At 52.3% G+C, this 23,396-nt stretch overlaps 1 protein-coding gene across 2 annotated transcripts in view; it reads left to right on the top strand.

The window, feature by feature from the left end:
- Nucleotides 1-11,954, top strand: part of LOC308061872 (uncharacterized protein) — a 37,734-nt gene extending 25,780 nt beyond the window's left edge. Inside the window, exons 2-5 of one of the 2 annotated variants that reach the window (XM_080382485.1) lie at nucleotides 1,684-1,795; nucleotides 5,816-5,907; nucleotides 7,308-7,368; nucleotides 8,104-11,954. In XM_080382485.1, coding sequence (XP_080238611.1) covers nucleotides 1,684-1,795; nucleotides 5,816-5,907; nucleotides 7,308-7,368; nucleotides 8,104-8,234 — 396 coding nt within the window. In that variant the 3' untranslated portion in view covers nucleotides 8,235-11,954. The remainder of the gene's footprint in view (nucleotides 1-1,683; nucleotides 1,796-5,815; nucleotides 5,908-7,307; nucleotides 7,369-8,103) is intronic. The other variant, XR_013927379.1, reaches the window with a different exon arrangement.
- The last annotated feature ends 11,442 nt before the right edge of the window (nucleotides 11,955-23,396 follow it).

Here is a 23,396-nt window from a genome sequence, read left to right on the forward strand (position 1 = left end):
GCCAATGCTGCTCAAGCAGAACGATGCCAAATCTGTCCCTGCATCTCAGCGTCTCAGCCTCCGGCCTCGGCTGCCTGCACCTGGACGCAATCACAGAGCCGGATGGAGAATGGGAAAAAGCTGTCGGATCCAGTTCACCAGCAGCTGCTGTTTATTTACCTGGGATCCTTCCTACCCAGGAAAGATAGAGCAGGGAACGAAGCACTTCCCACCCTGGTGGAGCTGCCATGCCAGGCGCAGCGCGGGGTGTGAGGGATGCCCCGGCGGTGGGGGTGACGTTCTCGGCAGAGCTGCAAAAAGCCCGTGGCGGATCTGGCCTTTCCCAGCGCAGCGCTGGGGGCCCGGGGGAAGCCCACATCTGTGTGCGGGGGAGCTGGGCCAGCGCTGGTGTCCTGCGGGGGCGGGCGGTGAAGGAAGCCAGCCACGGGGCTGCAGACCATGCTACCCGTGGAGGTGGGGACCGTTCTCAAAAATTGCATTCTTCTCTGCTTTTCATTCTCCCCCCGCCCCACAAAAAAAAAAAAAAAAATAAAAGAAAACCATACAAGCTCTGGAGTTAATTAAGCAAAGGACAGAGAGGCTGGGATGTGCTGCGGTGCAGCTATGAAAGCAATTCTGCTCCAATGGGAAAAGGGTTTTGCTTCTTGAAGGTTTCCCCTTGCACGGCATCATGCTTTGCATTGGCCATGGGATGAGCCCTGAGGCTGGCAGTATTGCTCTGTGCCCCCCATGACATCCCCCAGACTGCCTCTGATGATCATCCCTGATGACGTGAGCAGAGCCAACCTCAGCTTCAGCACTGCCGTAGAGTTTGTCACCACAGCAAAGAGTGAGTTATAGCTGATACCAAGCCCATGTCCCTGCTTCATGCCTTGGTTTTCTCTCTGCCTTTTGCCTACTGCATATAAACTATTAAAAGTTTTTTGGCAGAAGAGCTCTGTACAGCACCTTGCACCATAGTGTGCTAGTGAGACTTGCAACACTCCCCCTCAAACTTTGAACAGTGAATTCAAAGTCACACGAGACAGGAACCCACCAAGGAAATCTCCTCTTCTAGCCCTGGGATTAGGACATTTGTCCCAGGATACAGGCTCTGCCACAGAGGAGCAGGCAGGCTCAGGGAAACATCCCGGGCTGCATCTGTGCCATTGTGCTCAGCTGGATGATGGGAAGGGGAGCGAAGGGGAAAATTAAATTTGTACCCTGAGCCTGGAGATTAGTTTCCCCTTATTGTTGTTGGAATCATTAAAAATTGTTGGCCACATTGTTCCTTTTCACCTTCTCATAACCCACTTGCTGTATTTGATTCCCCAACCTCCTCCTGGTAATTACACAGTGCAGCATGTTTTTACAGTCCTGTACATACCCTGTGACCCTGGGCTCTTTCTCATTGCCCCCTCCCTTTCACTCTGCCATTTGCTGGTAGCACTTAGCCCACCTGCCTGAGCGAGGCTCCCTCATCCCTCAGCACTGGGCTGGGAGGCCAAGATGGGTCCCCATGGACCAACACAGGGCAGTGTTGCCCTAAATAACCAAGCATAGGTATGGAGAGGACAGAGCCACTTCCATGTGATGTTCTCCTGGGCTTGCTGAGGAGCAGAGCTATCATCCTGGATGGGTTACTGTTGCTTTATTCCTTCCCATGTTGCTGGAGTTGGGTTTGACTGGGCTCTTCCTTGGCAGCAGAAAAATGTGGAGAAAGCTGCTATCTGGGGAAAACATGCTCCTGGCCCTGTGGATCAACAGTGTAATCCAGGTGGGAAAGCACAAGCATCACCAGGACGAAGGCTGCCAGGTGAGTGGGCTGGTGGGCACCAGCCCTTTTGGTCATGGTAGACACACACCGAGCCCCAGGCTGGCGGGGGCTCACAGGCAGTGACCGGTGGCAGTTTAACAGGTCACCCGGCCACCGCCGCTGCCATCTGCAACTGTAACCTGCAGGTCCCCAGGGCTGTCAGGAGGCTGCATGGGGGGGTCCCCAAGGCGATGGGGGTGGCAGGACAAGGAGGAAGAGGAGGGAAGGCTGCCCCGGCAGCTTTGGGAGCAGGGTTGGCTTGCGGCTGTGAGCGGGAGAAGGCATATTCTGGCAGAATGATAATGAAAATAAGCCTCACTAGACTTATTTTTAGCCCTGCTGCTGCTGCTGGGATTATTTAGAGGCTGGCTGACACCGGGATCTGGGGCTCTTCCATGAGCCTCAGTTATCTTGTGTTTTGTTCTTCGATCATAAAACTTGGTGGGAGAGAAAGAATCATTTCTGTGTGTTGGTCAATGACCCCATGCCTAGGATGCCTGAGCCCTTTGGTGTGGCAAATAATAAATACAAATACTGATTCACCAAGAATTTACTATGTCTGTTACAAACTATCCCGTTGCTCTGATGGGGAGAAGGAAATCTGCAGGGATGGCTTTGGTTAGTCTAAGAGTGAGGTGGGTACAGAATCCGGCAGGTAACTCATCAGAAAAGAAGGCAGATGTTTAAAGTCTTTTCCAAATATGCATGTACAATGTCAATACAATAAAACCCCACCTTAGTGGAAAAGAAATGAGGGTCAAAGAATAAGAAGAGGAGGCGATAATGTCTTGCTATGGCCACACTGGAGAGGGAGATGGGGTAGCCGGGTTTAAGTGATGATGGCAACTCATTAAACCATGCATGTTCCCATGAACGGACAGAGAGCAACAGTGATGCTATCCTTCTCGCAGGGCACAGCCAACCCCCCCAGGACATGTCCCAGCTTTGCTGCGCAGGGTCAGGAAGGTTTTAGAGTCAACATGATGCACAGCAAACCAGTAGCTCTTAGATTTCAGTCCTTGCAGCAAAGCAAATTTTAGGGAAACTAACAAAAACCATTTTTGTAATGGCTTTAAACCCTCCCTGCAAGACAGGGCAAACACATGCAGACCCATAAATTAGCTGTACTAGCTGAAGCCCCATTGTGTAGGCAATGGCTGGAAGCACACAACAGCTACTCCCTGTTAACAATGCGAGGAAAGTCACTCTGCACATTTTTTATCCTTTGACACAAAGTGCAGCTGCAGGAATACCTCAAGTGGGATTTTAATAAAAGACAATCATGTTCTTACAGCTCTGCACATTTGAGAACGAACTCGTGGAGATAACAGGCCCAGGCTCACAGTGATAAACATGTCAAGATAATTAAAATTATGTCTTTCTTCTAACAAAAAGGGCAAGATCCTCATCTGATGCGAGCTGTTGTAGCTCTGTATGGTCAGTGGAGTCAGTCCCACTCACCCCACTGGAGAATGAGCCCACGGATTTGGCAGCAATGAAATGGGATCCAGTAACCAGGCAAATGCAGCATGGTCAGAGAGGTTGCTGTTCGGTTGTATGTGCCAAATTCTCATCTTCCCCCATCCAAAATCCAGGATTTTTGTATGTGTGTGCAAGTGTCATTTAGGAGCAAAACTGAAGGCAGACAAGCTGCCTGTGCAATAGTGGAGCCAGCTTTCAGGGCTGCAGGCAAAGCAGAAAGGACTGGGTGCTAAGCAAAGTACCCAAATGGATCTTCAAAGTGGGAATAATGCCGAATTTGGCCGGGAGGCTGTTGCAGGGAGCAGCGGCAGCAGGAGAGCAGGGTCATACACAGGCTTGGAAAGGGCTAGGGACAGCTTTTGCTGGGGTGAGAAACACCAAAGTCTGCAAGACAGTCTGGGCCAGGTCCTGGAGGGCTTTCAGGCAGGGAGAAGTGCTGGAAAATGGCAGCCTGAAGGAAGAAGTCTGGAGAAGCCTGTGGCAGCAGGAGGGGAGAGCAGGCAGGCAGGATTGCCCTGCAGAGGAGGAGCAGGAGCGTGCACGGGGCTGGTGTCAGGGCTTGTCAGCACAGAGGAGCATAGCAAAGCTGCTATTGTGGAATAAAATATGCTGGAATGTGGACACGCCTATTCCAGAATAAAGCTGCTTTTTCCTAATTTAACTTAATCCACTATTTGTTTTTATTATTTTTATCATCATCAGATGCAGCTAATTTGGAAAAGCTGTTCCAATTAATTTCCCTGCATAGACAAGCAGTTACACGCTACAAAGCCTTTGTCTGTTCGGTGGCAGCCTGACCAGCAGCTTCTATTCATTTCAAAACTAGCTCCTTTCTTCTCCCCTCTGACCATTTTTTCTACTTTGTCTCATCAGACCGTGAGGGGAACAGGAGTGGGAATTTTTTCCTGGGAGTGTGGAGCCTGGTAGCCCTACTTAAGGGAGGGAGAGCAGGAAAAGTAAGTGCTGTTTGAAGAGAGGGAAGACAAGGACCTCAGGAGAACAAGAGTCCAGGACAATGGTCAAGGAGGCCACAATGACCTCATGGATGGCCACGAGAGATTTGGTATGAGGTAGTGCCTGCCATCCACTCTCTTTAGACTATTTAAGCCATGGGTAGTGCATGGCCTGAGACCTCAGCAGGGGGTGGCAGGGGGCTGGCGTGCACTGGGTTGGTTGTCCATGCTGGAGAGACTCCCAGCTTGAATCAGGGCCAGAACAACAGCTGTTGGTGGCACCAAGACTATTCCCGGGACAAGCAGCCCCTTGGATGCATCCATGGCACTGGACAGCAGGAGCATCCCATGCCCAGGGGGGCTGTGGCCACCACGCTGCTTCCAGAGAGGCAGAGCCAGCTCTTGCAGATCTCAGATGTTGCAGAGGAAGCTGCTGAAGAATGATCCATCCTTTCCTTTGGCTCGGAGATGAAAGCAGTTCACAGGAGCTCAGGGCTATGAGTGAGTAACTGATTAACCAGCACTGCAGCCGCTGGGTTCTGCAGCCGCTGCGAAAGCCAGTGCCCTGCTCCTGCGCAGCTCTTTCACCGGTCCCTCTCCAGCTTTTGGTCAGACTGAGATGGGACTGGGGGACCTGCATGCAGGGAAAAGCCAAGACACAAAGCCCTGTCTCCAAGCTGATTTTCTCTCTCTGATTCTGCAGTCTGTTTCTTCCGCTTTTTCCTCTTCTTCCACCCTTTTGCCTTGGGACTCCGCCATCTCCGCACTCCATCCCACGTGGTCTTGTCCTTTGGCACTTCAGAGACTTGGCTCATCCTCCTGCCGACTGGCAAATGTTGGGAGGCCACAGCTACGCATTCGTCTCCAAAAGCAACCTGAAAATGGTCCAGTCCGTCATCCTCTGTGGTCCAGGCAATGGAGTCGGTGCCAGCAGAGAGAGCCAAGTGTATCCATTGCTTGTGTGGCAGGGAGCTTTTGAAGGAGAGGTGCTGGGGGAGAAGGATGCAAGCTAAAAACCCAGCTCTGCACCTAAAGAGATGGCAGTGGCTGATATTGGAAGGAGGGACAGCCAGCTTTTCTCCCTTCCAGGCAATTTCTACACTGTTTGTGGAGTCTCTTACCTTCCCAAGGCTTGACCTTCAGAGAGACTACAAATGCCTTAAAATCTCCATGCAGGACTGTTGTGAGCTATTTTGGCATTCAATCAGGTTATTGTTTGGTACAGTGCCTCTGTCCCCTTCTTCCCCTCGTGCCTTCAAGAAGGCTGTGCTGAGGGGAAGCTCATGGGTGATCTCCCTACGCCCAGCCTTTGATGAGTCGAAAAATGAAGTTTCTGTCCCACCAGCATATTTGGTCCCTCTCACCCAGTGCTTGCTGGAGCTGCACCTCCTTGCTAATAAAGCCCAATACTTTGTAAGGGCAGGCCCACAAGAAAACAACAAACAGCTTCAATAAATGGGATGTGCTGCCAGCCTCCCTCCCTTCGCCCACGAGTGTTTGTACGGTCCTGATTTCCGCACAGAGACTCTGATCTGCAAGTTGTATTTGTGACCATAAAACAGAGATTAGCTCTTATCTCTGGCAGGCAGCAATATCAGGCACCAGCCCTCACTACAGAGCCTTGGCAGCCAAAGACCAGCCCAGCACACGACGATGAACTTGTTGGAAGAGGAGGAGGTAAAAGACATGGGGAAAAACAGTTGTGGGTGGTGAAGCTGGAGGATGGGATGATGCCAACCTGCCCTGGGCTGCAAGGGAGCCCCGAGCCTCGGTGCAGGGTGAGAGGCAGGGGAGGAAGCGGTGATTAGACACCAGCATCTGCAATCAAGAGGCAGGAAGCCCGATCGCCGGGAAATACTCGCCTCTCTTACCATGCATGATAAGCTGCCGAGTGCCCCATGGAGCTGGCACCCAGCCCTTCCGTGCCCCCCTGGCAGAGCTCCCGGTGGGCAGTGCCCGAGCCCTGAGCACGCAGGTCTTCACCGCTGAGCTGCCAGCAACGTTTCCCCTGGTTCCCAGTGGCTTGTCATTGCCAGGGCTCCTACAGAAATCCCCAAGCCTCTTGGCTGGCAGGAGGGGTTCTCAGCATCAGGGCTTTCCCTTCCCTGGCAGTGGGGTATTGTTGTACCTGGATGGAGGAGCTGGACAGACAGGCAAAACTCAGGGGTGGTTTGGAGTCCCACTCACAGCAAGGCAAACACTGTTTGGCTCATGCAGGGGTTTGGACTGATTTAGCAGTGGGGTGTGTGGGAACAGGCTTCGGTCATCAAATGGCTGCGTGAGAAAAAGGGAAAGAGCAAGAGAGGGAGAGTGAAAGAGAGGAGGGGGAGAAGAAAAAAGAAAGAGAACGAAAGCAAACCAAAATAAAAGAGGAAGAGAAGAGAAAGGAGAAGAGAAGAGAAGAGAAGAGAAGAGAAGAGAAGAGAAGAGAAGAGAAGAGAAGAGAAGAGAAGAGAAGAGAAGAGAAGAGAAGAGAAGAGAGAAAAGAGAGAGAAAAGAGAAGAAAGAAAAGTGAATAAAGAAGAATAAAGGAGAATAAAGGAGAAGAGAAGAGAAGAGAAGAGAAGAGAAGAGAAGAGAGAAGAGAGAAAAGAGAGAGAAAAGAGAAGAAAGAAAAGAGAAGTGAATAAAGAAGAATAAAGGAGAATAAAGGAGAAGAGAAGAAAAAAGAAAAGAAAGGAAAAAAGAAAAGAAAAGAGAAAAGAAAAGAAAAGAAAAGAAAAGAAAAGAAAAGAAAAGAAAAGAAAAGAAAAGAAAAGAAAAGAAAAGAAGAGAAGAAAAAAGAAAAGAAAGGAAAAAAGAAAAGAGAGAAAAGAAAAGAAAAGAAAAGAAAAGAAAAGAAAAGAAAAGAAAAGAAAAGAAAAGAAAAGAAAAGAAAAGAAAAGAAAAGAAAAGAAAAGAAAAGAAAAGAAAAGAAAAGAAAAGAAAGAGAAAGAAAACCCCTTTTGAAAGCCTTAAACCTGCCTCTTTATCTCCCTAATCTGTATTTCCCTCCCCCCCCCCCCCCCCCCCAGCCTTTTTCTGTACAGGATGAAAGCAGATTTCTCCTCTTTATTTTCATTTTCTGTGTCCTTTAGGAAGGCATTTGCTCGAGACTAATTGAATTTTCTGCCCGTGAAGAGAAAGACACGACACAGAGTGAGTTAAAGTCCGACACCAGGACAGGGTGCAGGAGCCGTGTTAACTGGTGTGGGGGACAGCCCCTCACTTAACAAAAGTGTTTAATTCTGTCCCCTCTTGTTAAGAAGGGGCGGAAGGAGGGGATATTTATTCTGTTCTTTTCTCAAGGTTTTTCCTTTCGGGTCACAAAGTGCCCCCCACGCTCCTGGCCCCCCTCCTCTCCCCGCTTTTGTGACAGCAGCAGCTGGTGGGTTGCAAAGGGGACAGGCTTTGTCTTTTGACACACTTGAACATTTCTGCACAGAGCTGGGGAAACCTTTCCCTTCCCCACCTCTCGCCTTTCCGGGTGAGGAGGAGGGAGCGAGGGGCAAGCAACGGAGTTATGACCGAGGGGATAAAATGGTACAAAGGGTTGCAAAGCCACGGTGGACGAGGGATCGGGGCTGGGCTGTGCGGGGTTGTGGCGAGCAGATGGTGATGGGTGCTGGGGAGGGGGCGGGATGGACCCGAATGCCAGGGAAGCTTGTGTGGAGCAACTGGTTGAAGGGAGAGGGGAAGAAAGCAATGCAAGAAGCAGCAGTGCCATAAAGGAGAGTGCAGGGGCTGCCTCTTCCCAAGTCCAGCAAAGAAGCCTCTTCTTTCCCCTTGTCACCCACGCAGGGATGGATCCCAGTTAATCTTCCGGCCATGACACGTGAAGGATTCTCTTGGTTTCTGCTACAAGTCCATTAAAAGAGCTCTTTTTTCCTACAGGCAGCATCCTTGAGTCCTCCATGGAGGGTGTGCAAACCCTTTGGTCCCTCCACACCTCCTCCAGGACGGGGACACTGAGGCTGATCCTCAGGAACGGGTGCAATACAGCCTCATTTGACACCAGGACGTGACGAACATGGTGGTACAACCCAGCGGTGGTGACCTGGAGCTGGAATGAGATCAGGCCCCTCATAGGCATGAGCAGGAAATTGGGGCTTGACCCCTGAGCTAACCCTGCAGCAGTTACCATAACCTGCCTGCATTCGCCCCGTACCAGATGGGTTTGCAGCCTGGGAACGTCCCCAGCACCTTATCTATCCTGGGCAAATCTAAAAGTCGAAAGCTAAAAAACGTCTCTCTCATGAGCTCACTGCTTGAATAGAAGACTGAATCTCTCCACTGTCTTCACCATGACCAAACAACTCTAATGAGACCCCCAGCCCTTACCCTGGGACAACACCACATCTCTATTCTGCAATGAAAATCAAGCCCTCACAGCCTAATTGCTGTTACTGGGTGTTTACTTACAGTGACACCCAACAGCCTGCACTGGGAGCTGGTCCTCCCTTCTCAGGGTGAAGATGGGAGCACGTGTGGACACTGAAGGATAAGCCGCCCAAAGTGCAGCCAGTGACCTGATTAAAGTCCATCCAGTTCTCCCTTACAGTGATGCAAGCTGGCAGCTTCAGTGGGTGGACACTGGGTAAAACCAGTATGAGGTGAGTGAGAACAGAGATGTGAATTTTAACCTTCGTGCGGCACCGGACATCTAGATGAAGCTTTGGGAAATGCCTGCTTCCGCAGGAGCTTTCAGGAGAGTCCTTATGAGTGGAAAATAAATAGATACATTCATTATCCAAATTGTCTTATTTTTGTGGTGCCTCTTGACTAAGCCCACTTCTGAGTCTGTCCTAATTGCTTTGCAATAGAGCAGAGATAAATATTTATCAAACAGCTGCATCAGGAAACCACAGTTCAGAGAACCAGTATCGGGCGATGTGTCTCGGAAAGGATGAGCCTGAGTGGTTTGAGCTTGCTGACCTGTCAGGCTTCCTCCCTCGCACGAGGCAGAGCTTCACCCAAGCCCGGACCCACGTGGCACCACAACAGTCCCATACCACCACATGGAGCTAGTCACACAGAGCCTTTGGAGGACTCTTCTTCATGCTGGAGTCACCCCGCTGCCCCGTCCCATTGACCCGGTGTTTTCTGACACCTTTTCTTCCTCTGGCTTCATGGCCTCACTTGCTTTCTATTAAAAACCCCAGAGAAGTGGCCCATATTCCTCTGGGAGCCCCAGTGCTAAGAGGCCCACATGCAAATATTTAGCCACACTATTATTAGCGCAGGAACATCCAACCAGATGGCAACGTCTCTAGGTCTTGCTGTGCAAAACTGGCTCTTCAGAATAAAACAGGCTGGGACAGAGCTCCAGGATCACCCGCCGCTCTCTGAGATCCCAGACCATTGCACCAAGGCAGCGGGACACATGGGACAACAGCTTTCTAGCATCTTGCACATGTGGGACATCCCTCAGCAAGCGGTGTTTCATCTAAAAAGAGAGGAAATGATGCTGACAATCAAATGTTGAGGTTCGGTGTGTCAGATGAGAGGGCTGGCTCGCGTGCATTCGCAGCATAGATGTGCAGGTGTCCCCTTGCTCCCGTCATACCTGATCCCTCAGCAGAGAAGAGGTGTTTTGTGTTGACCACAATCTGCCACGTGCTGTCCTTAGCTGGGGGGAGGGGGGGAGCAAAACCCCTCTGTTAACAGTAATATCAGCATTAAGTAGCCTCAAGAGCAAAGAAGAGCAGAATTTCCTCTGTTGCAGTTTGTGCTGATCTTCTAAGAAACTTACCCTCTGAGGAGCACTCTTTCAGGTTAGAAATGCTCAAAGAGAGGATTTTAATGCCGAGCATGAGCCAGCTGAAGTGCCGATCTAAATTTCAGATGGATGATGTTCCTGTTTAATTGGGAGCGGGTGTTTTTTTGACTCATGCAAAGGGCATGCTATTTTTATAATGAGCTGATTTCAGATCACAGCCTCCTTATGTTAGGCTCTGCACATACATCTAATGAAAACCAGGTCCTGCCCAGAAGCCCATACAATGGGCTGAGGGTTGGGAAGAGCACTCAGAAGTGTCTCACCCAGGGGCTTTGTGAGGTTGCCCGCCAGGGTCTATTTTTTCCATCCTCACTCATGGTGGAGAAGTTAAATATTTACTGGAGCTATTAAATATTTATGCTAAGCTGCTCCTCCCGTGGGGAGGCATCCTATTGCTGGCTCCCGGGGGTCTGCAGCCAACTCGCTCATGTGCCTGTGCTCAGCTCAGCTCTACTCCAGAATGCAAACACAGGAGGACTTCATGGGGCTGCCATGTCCCGTAGGGAGGGGAAGTCTCTGGGTTTTTGGCACTAATAATACTATTAGGTGACTGGCTTCATGGTTCTTTGGGTGTCTTCCTTAAAGATCAAGTATTTCAGAAAAGTGTGGGTTGCTTTTTGCTGTCCTTCCCCCAACATTTTGCAATGCCACCTTGTCCCTGGTGTGCAAGAAGCTGGGTGAAAACATCCAGCCTGACTCAGCTCCAACTGCCTCCATCCTCTGGGCAGGTCACCACCACCATCAGGAGAGAAGCAGGACTCAAGGCTGTGGGTCTCTAATCCATAGCATCCAAAGAGACCCACGGTCAATAGAGCAAAAGAGCGAGAAACCCAGTGGCAACGCCAAACTTTTCTGCTCTGCCAGGTACAAGCCAAATGGCAGAAGCCGCGTTCCCAGGTGAGCCAGCAACAGCCCTGGGACAAGCTCCTTGCTCCCACCCTGGCTGAGCGGGTTAATGCTGCTGTGTCTCCCCTCTGGAACAGGGCCAAAGGAAAAAGGCTCCACCGCTTCCCCGTCCGCCTGGAAAACAGGCCAGCTGTTTTCTCCAGTGGCAGAAAGCTGTTTATTCTGGGTCAGATTCAACAACATATTGTGTCCTCACCCCTGCCCTGAGCCCTGGCCCGTGGAGAGGCTGAAGGGCACAACCTGCCCAGGGGGAGCCAGACGCCCTCCCCACCTGGTGTGACCCCCCCCAGGCGCCACTCTGCCCTTCCTGCCCCCATCCCTTTCCTTTCCTCCCCGTCCCACTCCACGCAGGGCTGGGGACGCCCTTTCCTGCCTGGCACCCGGCTGGTCCAACGGCAGAGCCGGTGCTGCCAAGCACCACGACTCCTGGCCAAAGCCCCACCACGTTATCTCCCTCTCCGTCATGCTATTGGCCTGAAAACCATGCCTGGGAAAGAAAGAAGAAAGAAAGGAAAAAGAAAGGAAGAAAGAAACCAGCCTTTGGCTCAAGCACGCCAAAGGGAGTGACAGCGCACGCGGGTTTGGCTCACTTTTCCGCCAGCTCTTTTCCCAGCAGAGCGATAAGAGACAGGGTGAGCGCAATCACAAGCAGAGCAGGTCCCAGCGGCTCGGCAGGCTCTGGGCCAGGATGGCCAAGGGACACTGAGTGCTCCACAGGGACATATTTCCAAAATAAAGTCATTCTGGTGCTCCTCCAGCACCGCCAGCCACCCGACAGCCTGCTGCAAAGCATTGCTGCTGCCTCCACGGCCAAAACAAAGCTGTGAGGAACCCTGACCCAGCAGAGGCATGTCTGAGTGCTCCTCAGGCAGCCCCCTCCTCCAGCCACGGCAGTTTTCAGTGCGAAGAGCAGCACATGGGCTCAGCCACATGCACCCACGGCCCCTGCTGCCTCCCCAGCGCTCCTGCGTTGCCCTCTGTCCCATCTCCTCTCCCTCCCATCCTCTCCAGCTCCCATTTCTCCCCCAGCATCGCTGCCTTCCTCACTGGGTACATCCACACGCACGCGGTCTGTGCACCAGCCTGGTTTGCTTGCTGCAAACTGAGCTTGGCTCGTTCTGAGCACAGGATGGATGTTTTGGACCCAAAATATGGCTGGTGTTGTAGAAGGGCAGCTCAGAGGTTGTTTTTGAGCCTGCTCCTTAGCTCACAGCACTGCACAGTATACCCAGCCTGCTGGAGGATGGGGTCTGTGGGCTTTGGTCACTGGGGGCAGCAGGACACTTTTGAGCACACAAGCCATGGGAGATACCAGTTGTTCTGGGAAAGCGGTCCAAAGGACCCTGATAGTTGAAAATTAAGGGTGGGAGATGTCTGCAGACACCCGAGGAAACAGAGCCATGAAGCCCAGCCTGCAATGCCTGCAAAGTCTCCCTTGTTCACCTCAACCTGTCCAACGCGCCCCACCCCGCTCCAGCCCTACAGCCAAGTGCAGAAGCCCCTGTACACCCCTCAGCAGCCCCACAGCTAATTCCCTCCATCTCCACACACACGGATGAAGAGCAAACCCTGTCCATCTGCCCTCCCATGGGACCCCTAGGGGTCCTGGAAGCAGACAGGATCCTGAGACCATCATCCACCCTGATGCAATGGTGTCACACAAGGCTCCCTGGAAGATGACAGCCCCAGCCCTGAGCTCTTAATGGAAAAACCTCTGAAATCAGGAGGCCCCACAGAGTTTGCCCACCTCAGCCTCCAGCACCGTCTGGCAATGTCACGGCATGCAGCCAGCACACCCAGCTCACCCTCCCCAGCCCTTCCTCTTAGTCACCTCTTCCTTACTCTAGTGAATTAAAAATCAAATGGGTATTATAGCACTGATGGCCGACCTCATTATCCTCTCATCAGCATTAAATTAGCAACCCCAACAATGCTCTGATAGCGGCACCAGTAAGGCTGAGATAAGCAGCAATAACAAAAGGAAATCAATCCTTATGGCAGCCCGCGGGGCTCAGGGTGTCCTGGCAGGTGACACACAGCCAGGCATGCAAGGCCATCTCCCCAGAAAGCCCATCTCCCCATGGCCTCCAAACCAGGGGTGCTCAGCACCTTGTAAAGGACCCCAGCACACTGGGGGGCCCAGGAACTTGGACCTCATGTGTGGGCCTGGGAGCCTGTGCCCCTCTGTGGTGCAAATGGGACGGAGGAGACCCCAGTCCCCATTAGAGAATTGCCCCAGTAGGGTTGGGACTAAGCAAAGCTAATGATGTCCTTACAGCAAGCACTCTTCTCCATGACAGGGAGACGGGGATGTCTGTGGGACACCCTCTGCCTGGCAACCTCATCTGAAATAGCTGTAGATGCCTCATCATCATGGCCCATCCCCAGGTGATGCGAGCAGGAGTTGGCTTGAACCCACCAGCAAAGACCTTGATGACGTTTTTCTCAGAACCCCTCGTCGGAAGGGGCTGTGAAGGGGGGTAACCCACCCCTTCTTCCTCTTCTTCCTGGAAAATGGGCAGAAAAGGAAAAGTTGCAGCAGTCAAACATAGTTCCATCCCAGCTCAGGGTCTGGATGGAGCAGCCCTTGGAAGCAGACACAGTCAGGAGGGCTCGGGCCACCCCTGCTCCCTGGAGAGAGGTGCACGGAGAGGTGGGACACACAACCCTTGGGAGGGGTTCCTGTTTTGAGGGAAGAAGAAAAGGACACGGACGTGGCGGTCAGGGATGTACTGTTGGCCCTGCTAATAGAAACCCTCTGTATAAACAGGGAGAGGATCCAACAGAGATCAGAGATGGTTTTTCTTTCAAGAAAATTAAACATTTAAAACATTTGAGAACACACGCCCTCACCCCCCGGACAGTAATTAACTTCTTCCTGTGCAGAGCATGGAGCACTTTCCAAAAACAGAGTTAGATGGATTATTTTTCAAAGGAAATGTTGTTGAAAGGATCTTCTGTTATGTCCTAAAGTGGGAAAACAGTCACAGTGACCGAGGAAGAGCTTGCTCCATGCATGTGCCACGTTGTGGCTGCCCGAGGAGATGGTGACACTCCAGATGCTGCAAGTTTGGGGGTCCACGTGGTGGTTGAGCAGCAGTCGCTTTGTCTGATGGAAAAAAGTTCTTGTTTGGTCATTGTATGACCCTAAAAATCAATGCAAAGTAAAGCAGTCACCAACAGAGGAAAAAAATATCCCAAATGCAACCTGCGAGAGATGCATTGAATTTCCCCAGCGCGCCACGACGGAGGAATCTTGCGATGAGACAGAGGGTATAAATTCAGATGCAGATGCAAATATATGCAGCGTTCAAGGGGATTTACATCCCACGTCCCCATCTGAGCCCATTTTCCTGTGAACTTAGGATGAGCTCAGTCCTCTTGAATCTCCGTTCTCAGAGCAGTAGCATGAAAAGAGGCAGCTGGTATGTGTGTTAAACAAGCACAGTGTGAATGACATCCCAGCAATAAAAGGACTCCACTGCTGGCCAAGGTGTTTGGTGGGAACAAAACAACTTCCCAGGCTGATCCCACCGCATTCCCCGAGCCTGCAGAGAGGTGGGGAGCAGCACAGGGAGGCAAGGCTGGACAGAAATGTGTAAGAGCTGGTCTGGAGAGACAATTGTGCTTTGTAGCAAAGTCTGAGGTTTGGATGTTTGTTTTCAGTCCCGTGTTGGGAAGAAAATAAAACCCAACGTTTTTTGCAACACAGACTTGCAGGGAAACAGCTTTTCTCTGGTTGAAAAGGTCAGGTTTGCTTTCCATATCTCCCTCACATCAAAAATGTCCTGCAATCCCTGGAGCTTGGGAGAAAGTTTCCTCTTGCAAAGTTAAGCGAGGGCAGGCCTGCAGGGAGAGCTCATTTCTTTTCCTAGACCAGCTCAAGCCAGCTGGGAGAAACAGGTCAGCTCTGAGCACCCAAGTTCTCTTCAGGTCTGGGGTAAAGGGTCAGGAAATAACAGAAGCCCAAATGCCCACCAGCGTGGGGCAGCTGGAGCATGGCTGGAGACAGGTCAAAGCCAGTGGCATGTTTGGAAAAGCAAATGGTGTATTGGAACAGGATAGCCATGGTCTGGTACAGGGTCCATCTTCAGTCACCACACAGCGGCTTTGGCCAAGCAGACAAGTCCTGCGGCACAGGGTTAGGCACAGGCAGCCCAGGCCATCACACCTGTTATGTCCACTTTGGGGCCATGCCCTAGAGCAAGGGGCAGGAGGAGCTGTCGTCACCAAAGGCTGCATGTAGCCTGTGCCAGAGCAGCCCTTGCACTCCTCCCTGGGGTACAGCACCCACAGGAGCCTCACATGCCTCCCGGAGCCAGGGAGCGGTGCGGCATGTGGCACAGGAAATTATACACTGGTGTTGGGAAGTCTTCGGCTCTGCTCCTGCAGTTTCTCTTCATCCCTTTTACTCTTTATAATCCTAAAATCACCACAAAATTTCCGAATCCCCTTCGGGTATGTCTCCTCTCCAACTTTGTGCTACTGTATTCCCATGGCTGATATTTTAGCATCTTCACTCTAGTAAGGATCCTTCTGCATCAGCATCGTGAGGAGTTTTGGCACCACTGACCAGTATCCCCTTTAATGAGGCATCCAGTGCTGAGCCTGGGAGGATGGTGTATGTGTACAAAGAAAAAATAATTCAAAGAGACAAGACAAAGGGATCTGTTGGATGGGGACCAGTGCATCTGGGGAAACATCTTTGTTTTAGAGAGAGGGAGAATGAGAAAGAAAGAGGAAAAAGGCATCTGGAGCACGATTGTTCCTTGCCTGCAGGTGTGTGTGTGCGGGAAAGGCAGGGTAGCACTGTGCATTTTTGACATGAAAAGCATTGCAGGCTGGTCACCTTGGGCTGTTCAGTCTATGCTCCCTCCCGGGGTGTTGTGTTCCCGGTGCCTGCGGGCAGCGCGCTCCGTCCTTTTTTCCCCACCATCTGCCATGGCAAATTCCCCAGAGCCATGGCATAGAGTTTCAACCCGGGGTAGAAAACAAGAGGGAGAGAAACCCAAACTCACCCTGCAGCAGCACAGGGATGGACAGGACCCAGCTTGTGCCTGGTCCCCATCACAGTGTCATCTGGCCTGTGCTTCATCAGGTGCTTCGGGGGCACCCCTGGGTGCCAACGGGTGCTGGGGACTGCTTGTCCCAGGCTGGGGCAGGGGGAGGATGGGGAATGCAGGGCTGTACACAGGGTGGGAGCCTCTTTCCTTGTATGGCCGGGCTGCCGGCAGCACAGCCCCACAGTCCCCCCTAACCCCATTGTTTCAAATTACAAAGCTGCCCCCATCCCACCGAGTCACCTCAGATCCAAGGCAAGAGCCGGCAGCTGCTTTGAAATCTAGACTGGAGTGTCTCCAGCAGGCAGTGCTTAAAACAACAGCTGGGCTCCCTCCCCGCAGGAGACAGCACCCCGGCCCCAGGTACCAGGGAGGGGGCTGTGGGCTTGGAATCCCCCAGGGTAAGAGTAAAGAGCATTCAGACCTGGAGTAGGGCTCCCACAGCCCCCCAGAGAAACCAGCACCATCCTGCATTGTGCCGGGCTGTTACCCATCTCCCTTAAGGGCCCAGAAAAGACCCCAGGTCCTGGTGAGCAATGTGCAGGGATGCTTTTCTGCATCCCCACGCACCCTGGTCCCTTTTGCATGGCCCACACCAGATGCCACATGAGACATCTCCTCCAGCATGAGTTCAGCCCATGCCTCCTGAGGAAGCGCAATCACAGGCAAAGGTCTGTCTGGAACAATTACACTTCAGCCAAGCTTATTGCCCTAAACTGGGCTTAAACCCTTTTGTGCCCACCAACACCTCCAGCACACCCTCCCGGGTCTCAGGCCACCCGTCCATGACCTTGAGACCCTCTGTGGTGGTGGGAGCATGGAGGGGGGCACTGGGGGCTGCCAGTCCCATGGGCTGATCCAATTCTTCACGCGTTGTTAACTCCCCCTTGGATGGCTGAGGAGGAGAGCACAGGGCCATCGCTGGGACAAACTTGGTCATGCTCAGCCACATTCCTGCCTTCAAAAGGGCCCAGGGTGCCTGGGCCTCAGTGGACAAGGGCCCTGGGAGATCACATTACTGAGGCTTTTGTAGCCTTAACAGCTGTGACGGCGTAGCAAAAAACTATTAGTGTGCACGGCTGCGTGTGCAAGAGGGTCGGGGAGACACCATCCCCTCCAGCTCAGCCTGGCATTAATCCCCCTAACAGATTAATGACGCTTAGTGCTTTGAAGAGGAGAAAAAGGAGATGGGAGACTAATTGGGGAGATCAGCAGGACGAAAGCCAGCATGTACTTCCCCCAAAGCCCCAGCCAGCATTTTGGGAATCAGCTTCTCCCATGGAGAGCTCGGCCTGCCCCCAGGCAGCCAGCCAGAACCAGGTGGGTGAAACCTCCTATGAGGTGGCCCACCAGCTAGGATGGGGTGACAGGGACCAACAGTTGTAGCTCAGTCCAGACCTGGAGCCACATATCTGTGCCTCTTGCTCCTCCGGGGATGCTGAGCTCCCACTGCATGCTCAGCCCTCGCTGGGAGCCGGATTCAGACCTCGGCTGTGCAGCCTTAAGCCCTGGCACGCTTGTGCCTCGTCACTGCGAGCAGCCTGAACAAACGCAGGCTGTTTGCAGAGCAGCAGCAGGAATGCTGGCCCCGAGCCCGGCGGCTCCCGTCCCATCCCCTCCCCACCACCAGCCCACTCCCTCCAACCCCACAGCTCCGGCGGAAGGAAAAAGGCTTTAGGGGGCCTGGTAGGCAAAGAGGAAAGGATTTGTCAGTGCAAACAGATCAGCTGCTGTGTTTGCTCACAAACCTGCTTTGGAAGTGCTTTGGCTGTCCCATGGGATGTACCTGCCCACACCAATAAGGGTGCAGCAGCAGCTGCCCCATCCCTAAAGAGCTGTTACTCATCCTTCTAGCTGCACCAACCTCTTCACCAGTGTGGTCCCTCCTGTTCCATCAGCATCCCACCAAGGTGTCACCTTCCTGCAGTTCCTGATGCCCAGTCAGGCTCTGAAATGGTTGGGAGCTGGTGGTTTCCCAGGGTCTTGGACTGGGATTAGAGAGTGTGCTCGGCTCTCGCTTGAAGGCTGTCAGCAGGGTTCTCCGCCTGCTGGCTTTCATAGCTGCTTCTTCCCCTAATTAGAAACAGGCAGCCACCAATTACCTGCTCTCCCCTCAAACACATGCATGAAAGAGACCTTTCCCCCAGCCCAGCCTTGATCAACCACCACTTTGCAAACACCTGGCGTAAAAAAAAACCCTCCCCCTCTCCAAGGACCCAGCCAAGGAGTTTTTATTTGCATTCACCATCCTGGCCATGATTACTGCTGTGAAGGTTATTGATAATTTCTCCATACTTCCCAATAGCCCTTTACAAAGGGCTGGCACCAGAAGACCAGGCTGAAGACCTTCTAAGCTAAAAAGCACATGCTTCTACATCGTGTACTCCAGGGCCAGGTTCCCAAGCTGGGATGGCAGCAGAAGGCTCTGGGTCACAGGCAGTTGATGAAGCATCCTTCACAGGAGCATTAGCTGCTCCACATCCCCCCTCCCTTTGCCTGCCCTGCAGCATCTGGACCTTCTCAACCCACTCCCTCTTTCCAAAGGGGTACAAAAGCTCCTAGGACAAATCTACCCCCTCTATGCAGCAGGGAAAACATTTAAGGCTTGGGGGTGTATCAGGGCCATTGCAAGCAGGAAAGAAAAACAAACCGGAATCTCTCGGTAAACCAGCAGTCCTGAGAAGAGGAGCCGCCAGCCCTCGGTCCCCGGGGTGGGGGGATTGTTGAGCTTTGGGTGTTGTTTGCTTTGAGCTGGCACAAGTACAGCTGCACCCCCCAAGCTGGATACATAAAGACATCCAAAACCTGCACATAACCTGTCATGCTGCTTAACCCATTTTTCTCTGAACTTGTCCTGCCCCCCCGTCCTGGTTTTGGCTGGGATAGAGTTAATTTTCTTCTTAGTAGCTGGTACAGTGCTGTGTTTTGGATCTAGTATGAGAATAATGTTGATATCACACTGCTGCTTTGGTTGTTGTTAAGTAGTGTTTACTGTAAATCAAGGACCTTTCAAGTTTCCCGTGCACTGCCAGTGAGCAGGTGCCCAAGAAGCTGGGAGGGAACAGAGTCAGGACAGCTGACCCGAACTAGCCAAAGAGATATTCCATACCATAGAATGTTATGCTCAGTATATAAAACTGGGAGAAGAAGAAGGAAGGGGGGACATTTGGAGTGATGGCGTTTGCCTTCCCAAGTCACCGTTACACATGATGGAGCGCGGGGATGGCTGAACACCCGCCTGCCCATGGGAAGTGATGAATGAATTCCTTGGTTCACTTGTGTGTGTGGCTTTTGCTTTACCTGACAAACTGTCTTTGTCTCAACCCATGAGTTTTCTCACCTACCCTTCTGATTGTCTCCCCCATCCCACCGAGGGGGAGTGCGTGAGCAGCTGTGCAGGGCTGAGTTGCGGTTAAACCATGACACCCCACTCAGTGCGTGACTGGCATCGGCCACCCCCTCGGCCAAGAAACACCTCCCAGGCAGCTTGGACCAGGGCTGCCTTCCCTGCTCCTGCCCTTCCTGCTCATCCAGGTGCTCCCCCCTGTGCACAAAGGAGTTCCCAAGCATCTGCAGAGATGACCTGGATGTGCAGGGACACTTATTTACAACCCAACTGACTTCTGCAAACATCACTACACTCCTCATTGCACCATCAGCACCAAAATCCCAGTCCTTCACCCCACTGTGCCTCAGTTCCCCATTCATGCTCCAAGACTGCTGTTCCCAGGGACACAGGGAGAACCTTTGTGGACTATCCCTCCCTCCCCTGACACTCTGGTGCTTTCTTTTTACCTGACTCCCTCCTGTCTCCCCTGCTTGGATATAACTGTGCATCTCTTCCCCACCGAGCTGATAAAAGAGCATCCTGGTGTCCTCCCCCTCCGTCACCCTCTGATGCTCCATCACAGTGAGCCCCTGTTTTGCAGATATAGGAATTAAAGTGACTGGCTATGCTTTCAGGCTCATCTAACGACTTCCAGAGCCTTAATTTAATTTAATTACCATCCCCTTCTTATCTTAATCATCCTGCCTGTGTTTATAAACAAAACACTGACTCCCTGCCCCACGGGCTGCAACCTGAGTGCGGCACCTCCCATCTGCACAACTCGTTACATTCCTCGCTCGGCCCATCTGCCAGATGTCCGCAAGGAAACCCATACAAGCCACGACTGGAAAACCGGTGCAGAAAAGGCACTGCATTAACCGCTCGGCTTTCATCCGCCGGCCCAGATTTTCCTGGAACGCCCTCTTTGCTCCATGCCCAGGGTGAGGTATTTGGGTTGGGGTTGCTCAGCCCATTCCCCGCTCTCCCATTGAGGGTGGTGGTGGTTCCTGAGGCTGCCAGGTCGGTCCTGGCCCCTCGGTCGGGATGTTTATGCCAAGCAGAAGGCTTGACTGGTTGATTTTGGGGAAAACCAGGATGCTGAGCAGCTGGAGGGGTGTCTGCAAATTGCTGCCCTGCAAGTATTCAGCAGAGAGCATGCAATGAAGCATCCCAGGCAGAGCTGGGCTCCTGGAGATGCCCTGCTCCTGCCAGTGAGCAAGATGCCATGGTTGGAGCTTGCACGGTGGCTCTGCAGCCCCCAAATGAGCCGAGAAATGGAAGAAAAGTCACTCCCTGTGCAAACCTGCTTATCCCAGTGATACCAGGGGTCTCTCCCGCCCAGTTTGGAGCATCTTCTTCCTGCAGCACAGATGTGGGGTGAACAACAGCACAGCTGACTCCATCCCTACCTGCCGACCATGAGACCCTGGTTTTGAGGTTCTTTCTATTGCTCCTAAAGGATGTCCATCTTCTGAAAATCTGTCTCTTCCCCCCTAGGTAATCCTGATCCTGATTATCTCAGCCACAGTTGAAGAGAGAGATGGAAATCTTCCAGTAAAGCTGACATTTCGTTGATTTTTATCCTTCAAGGGCCCAGATTCTTGCCAGTCTGGACAAACATTGCCGAGATAACCCCGCTGTTACAATAGGTGAGGTGAGCTCCTGCTAACTGAAGAGACTCTTGTAAACATCAGAACAAGGGACTTGGCTCAGTGTAGGCATAAAAACAAACTTTGGCTTTGACTTCAAAAGCCTCAGAGTTTAAAAAGCAGTTATGATGCAACCTCTTTTGTATGCGAGCGGGGATGGTAATGCCGGTTTCTGCAGGAGGGCGGGATGTGCGGGCTGGCCCAGGGGGGCATTTGCAGAAGGCTTTGCAAGCTCAGTGTGGTTCAGTGGTGGCAGGCCCAGGGAAAAGGGCATCCTGCTCCTGATGTTCAGATCCTGCCTCCTCCAATGGGAATGAAGGTGCTGGAGGGCTGCCCAGGCAATGGAGGTCTGGGGAGGAAAGAAAACATCTTGCTCTTCTTTCTCTCTTTACTGCAATATTTGCGTTGCTCCCTGGGCTTTCCTCTGCCCCATCCTCTGGCTAGCTGCAGCGTGGCAGAAGCACAGAGCATCACTCCGCCAAGACTTGGTGTAGCTGGGATGAGTGATCAGCTTGAAGCTATGCTGGGAAGAAGTCTCAACCAAAATGTAAAAATCAGCTTTTTCCCCATCACTTGTAGCCAGAGGGCCGGCTGCGTACTTGGCCGCAGTTTCTATCTGTGGGCCCAACATACTTTGAATAATTGGCCCCTTCTTACAGAGAAAGCAACAGTAACTTCGGGCTCCTTTGTTTTTCTGACATGCTGATCTCACAGCACAGCCTGGGTTCCAGAAGTTCCTAATTCATTCCCATGGTGCTGGGTCCCAGACAGTCACACAGCCCAGGGCCCAGGGGATGCTGACAGCACAGCCACAGCCAGGCAGAGTCTGACAGCATCTCTTCTGGAGATGCTTTCCTACACCCTGCAATTTACATAGCAGCCAGGGAAGTGTCCTGGTATCTGCTGTCTCAGAAGTAGAAGGCATATTCTGGAAAGGTGCATCCATGAGGTCTGGCCCATTTGGTTGGGTGAGAGCAAGGAGAAGTTTGAAAAACAAGGTAACATCTTGTACTAAACTGATGGGTGAGTCAGGAGGACCAGGCTCCCTGGCAGCACTTTGAAGGTGTTAGTGCAGCTCCTCTCTGCAGCTCAGGTTGCAGCACTTATTTATTGGTTCGGGTCCCTGCAGACAAATCCTTTCCTGTGAACTGCAGCCTCAGCACCGCCCTGTGTCCTTGGATGGACATCACCATCTCCGTGAGCCAACACAGGTAAAACCACTGGCCCAGGGCAGAGCTCGGCACGGCCAGAGCTCCCACACCCCTGCAGCACCTTGGGTCACACCAGCTGGGAGCAGACAGGTGGGACCATGAACACCTTAAACCAGATCACATACAACCATCTTCATGTCCAATATTATGTTCCCTAGACATTTATGGGGGCAAATGAGATCAGAAAACCCTCTAATCTGGCCACAGTCTTGTCCTCCTTGCCAGAGCGGGGAGCTGGGGCCGAGCATTCATGGCGAGCTGTCCCCCTCGTGCGGGTCGCTGGCAGGAAGGACACAGGTTTTTCCTATTGTAGCTTAGTCATGGGACTAATAAAGCCTCTTTAATCATTGTTCGTCGCTTGTACGCGCACACGCACACAAAGGCATGCTGAGAGCTGAAGTGCGGAGGGAGTCAGCACCTGGCAAAGTCATTCTTGGCCACTTTAATTAATTTCTAATCTGATGCTAAGAAAAAAAATGAAGTAAAATGCAAACTGCTGCCAAGAGAAGAACTTGGCCCACGTGGGAGGAAAGGCTGCAATGGAGATGTGTGGAGTGGAGAAGGAAACCGAGGCAAAGAGGGTGCGAATCGCTGTGCACACAAGCAGGATGGCCCAGTGGGGTGCAGTGGGGAGTCCTCACCATGGCGAGGGGGGTCCCGAGGTGTGATATGGGGCTGAGGTGTGGACAAGGTGCAGGGGACACCACATCCCCACGTGCTGCTGCTTCCTGCAAGGGATGGAAATAGATATTTCAATGAAACCCAATTCCTCTGTGCAAACTGCAGCGGTTCCTGGAGATCTCTGACATGGACCTTCCCAGATGTGCCTGAGCTGGACTCAAAACTGCCTGAGTTTTACTTAAAACTTGTGTCCAGACTACAAAGTTTAGTGGAAAGCGGAGCCACTCAGACCCCCTGTCCCCCCTGCCCAGATGCAGCATTCCCACCTGTTTATTTCAGACATTCCATCAATGAGGCTGGCTGCAATAAAAGCTTATCAAGCCATAAAACACACCCTCCAAGTGCATATTCGTAGGGCAAGGCTGTGATAAGGGGTTCAAATACAGGAAACAGCAGAGAGACTTCAGCAGCAGAGGCACTTCAGGGAGGTCCAACATAAAGAGGCGGACAACACCCATCCCTGCAGCAGCGTTGCATGGGTCTGTGAGGCATGATGGAGATGGGGCAGGCTCTCTCCCACTCCTGTGCCAGGCGTGGTGTCCCATGGCTGATACGCTTGGATCAGCATCCCTG

This window comes from Falco punctatus, assembly GCF_963210335.1.
Source record: "Falco punctatus genome assembly, chromosome: 4".
NCBI classification, from domain to species: Eukaryota; Metazoa; Chordata; class Aves; order Falconiformes; family Falconidae; genus Falco; species Falco punctatus.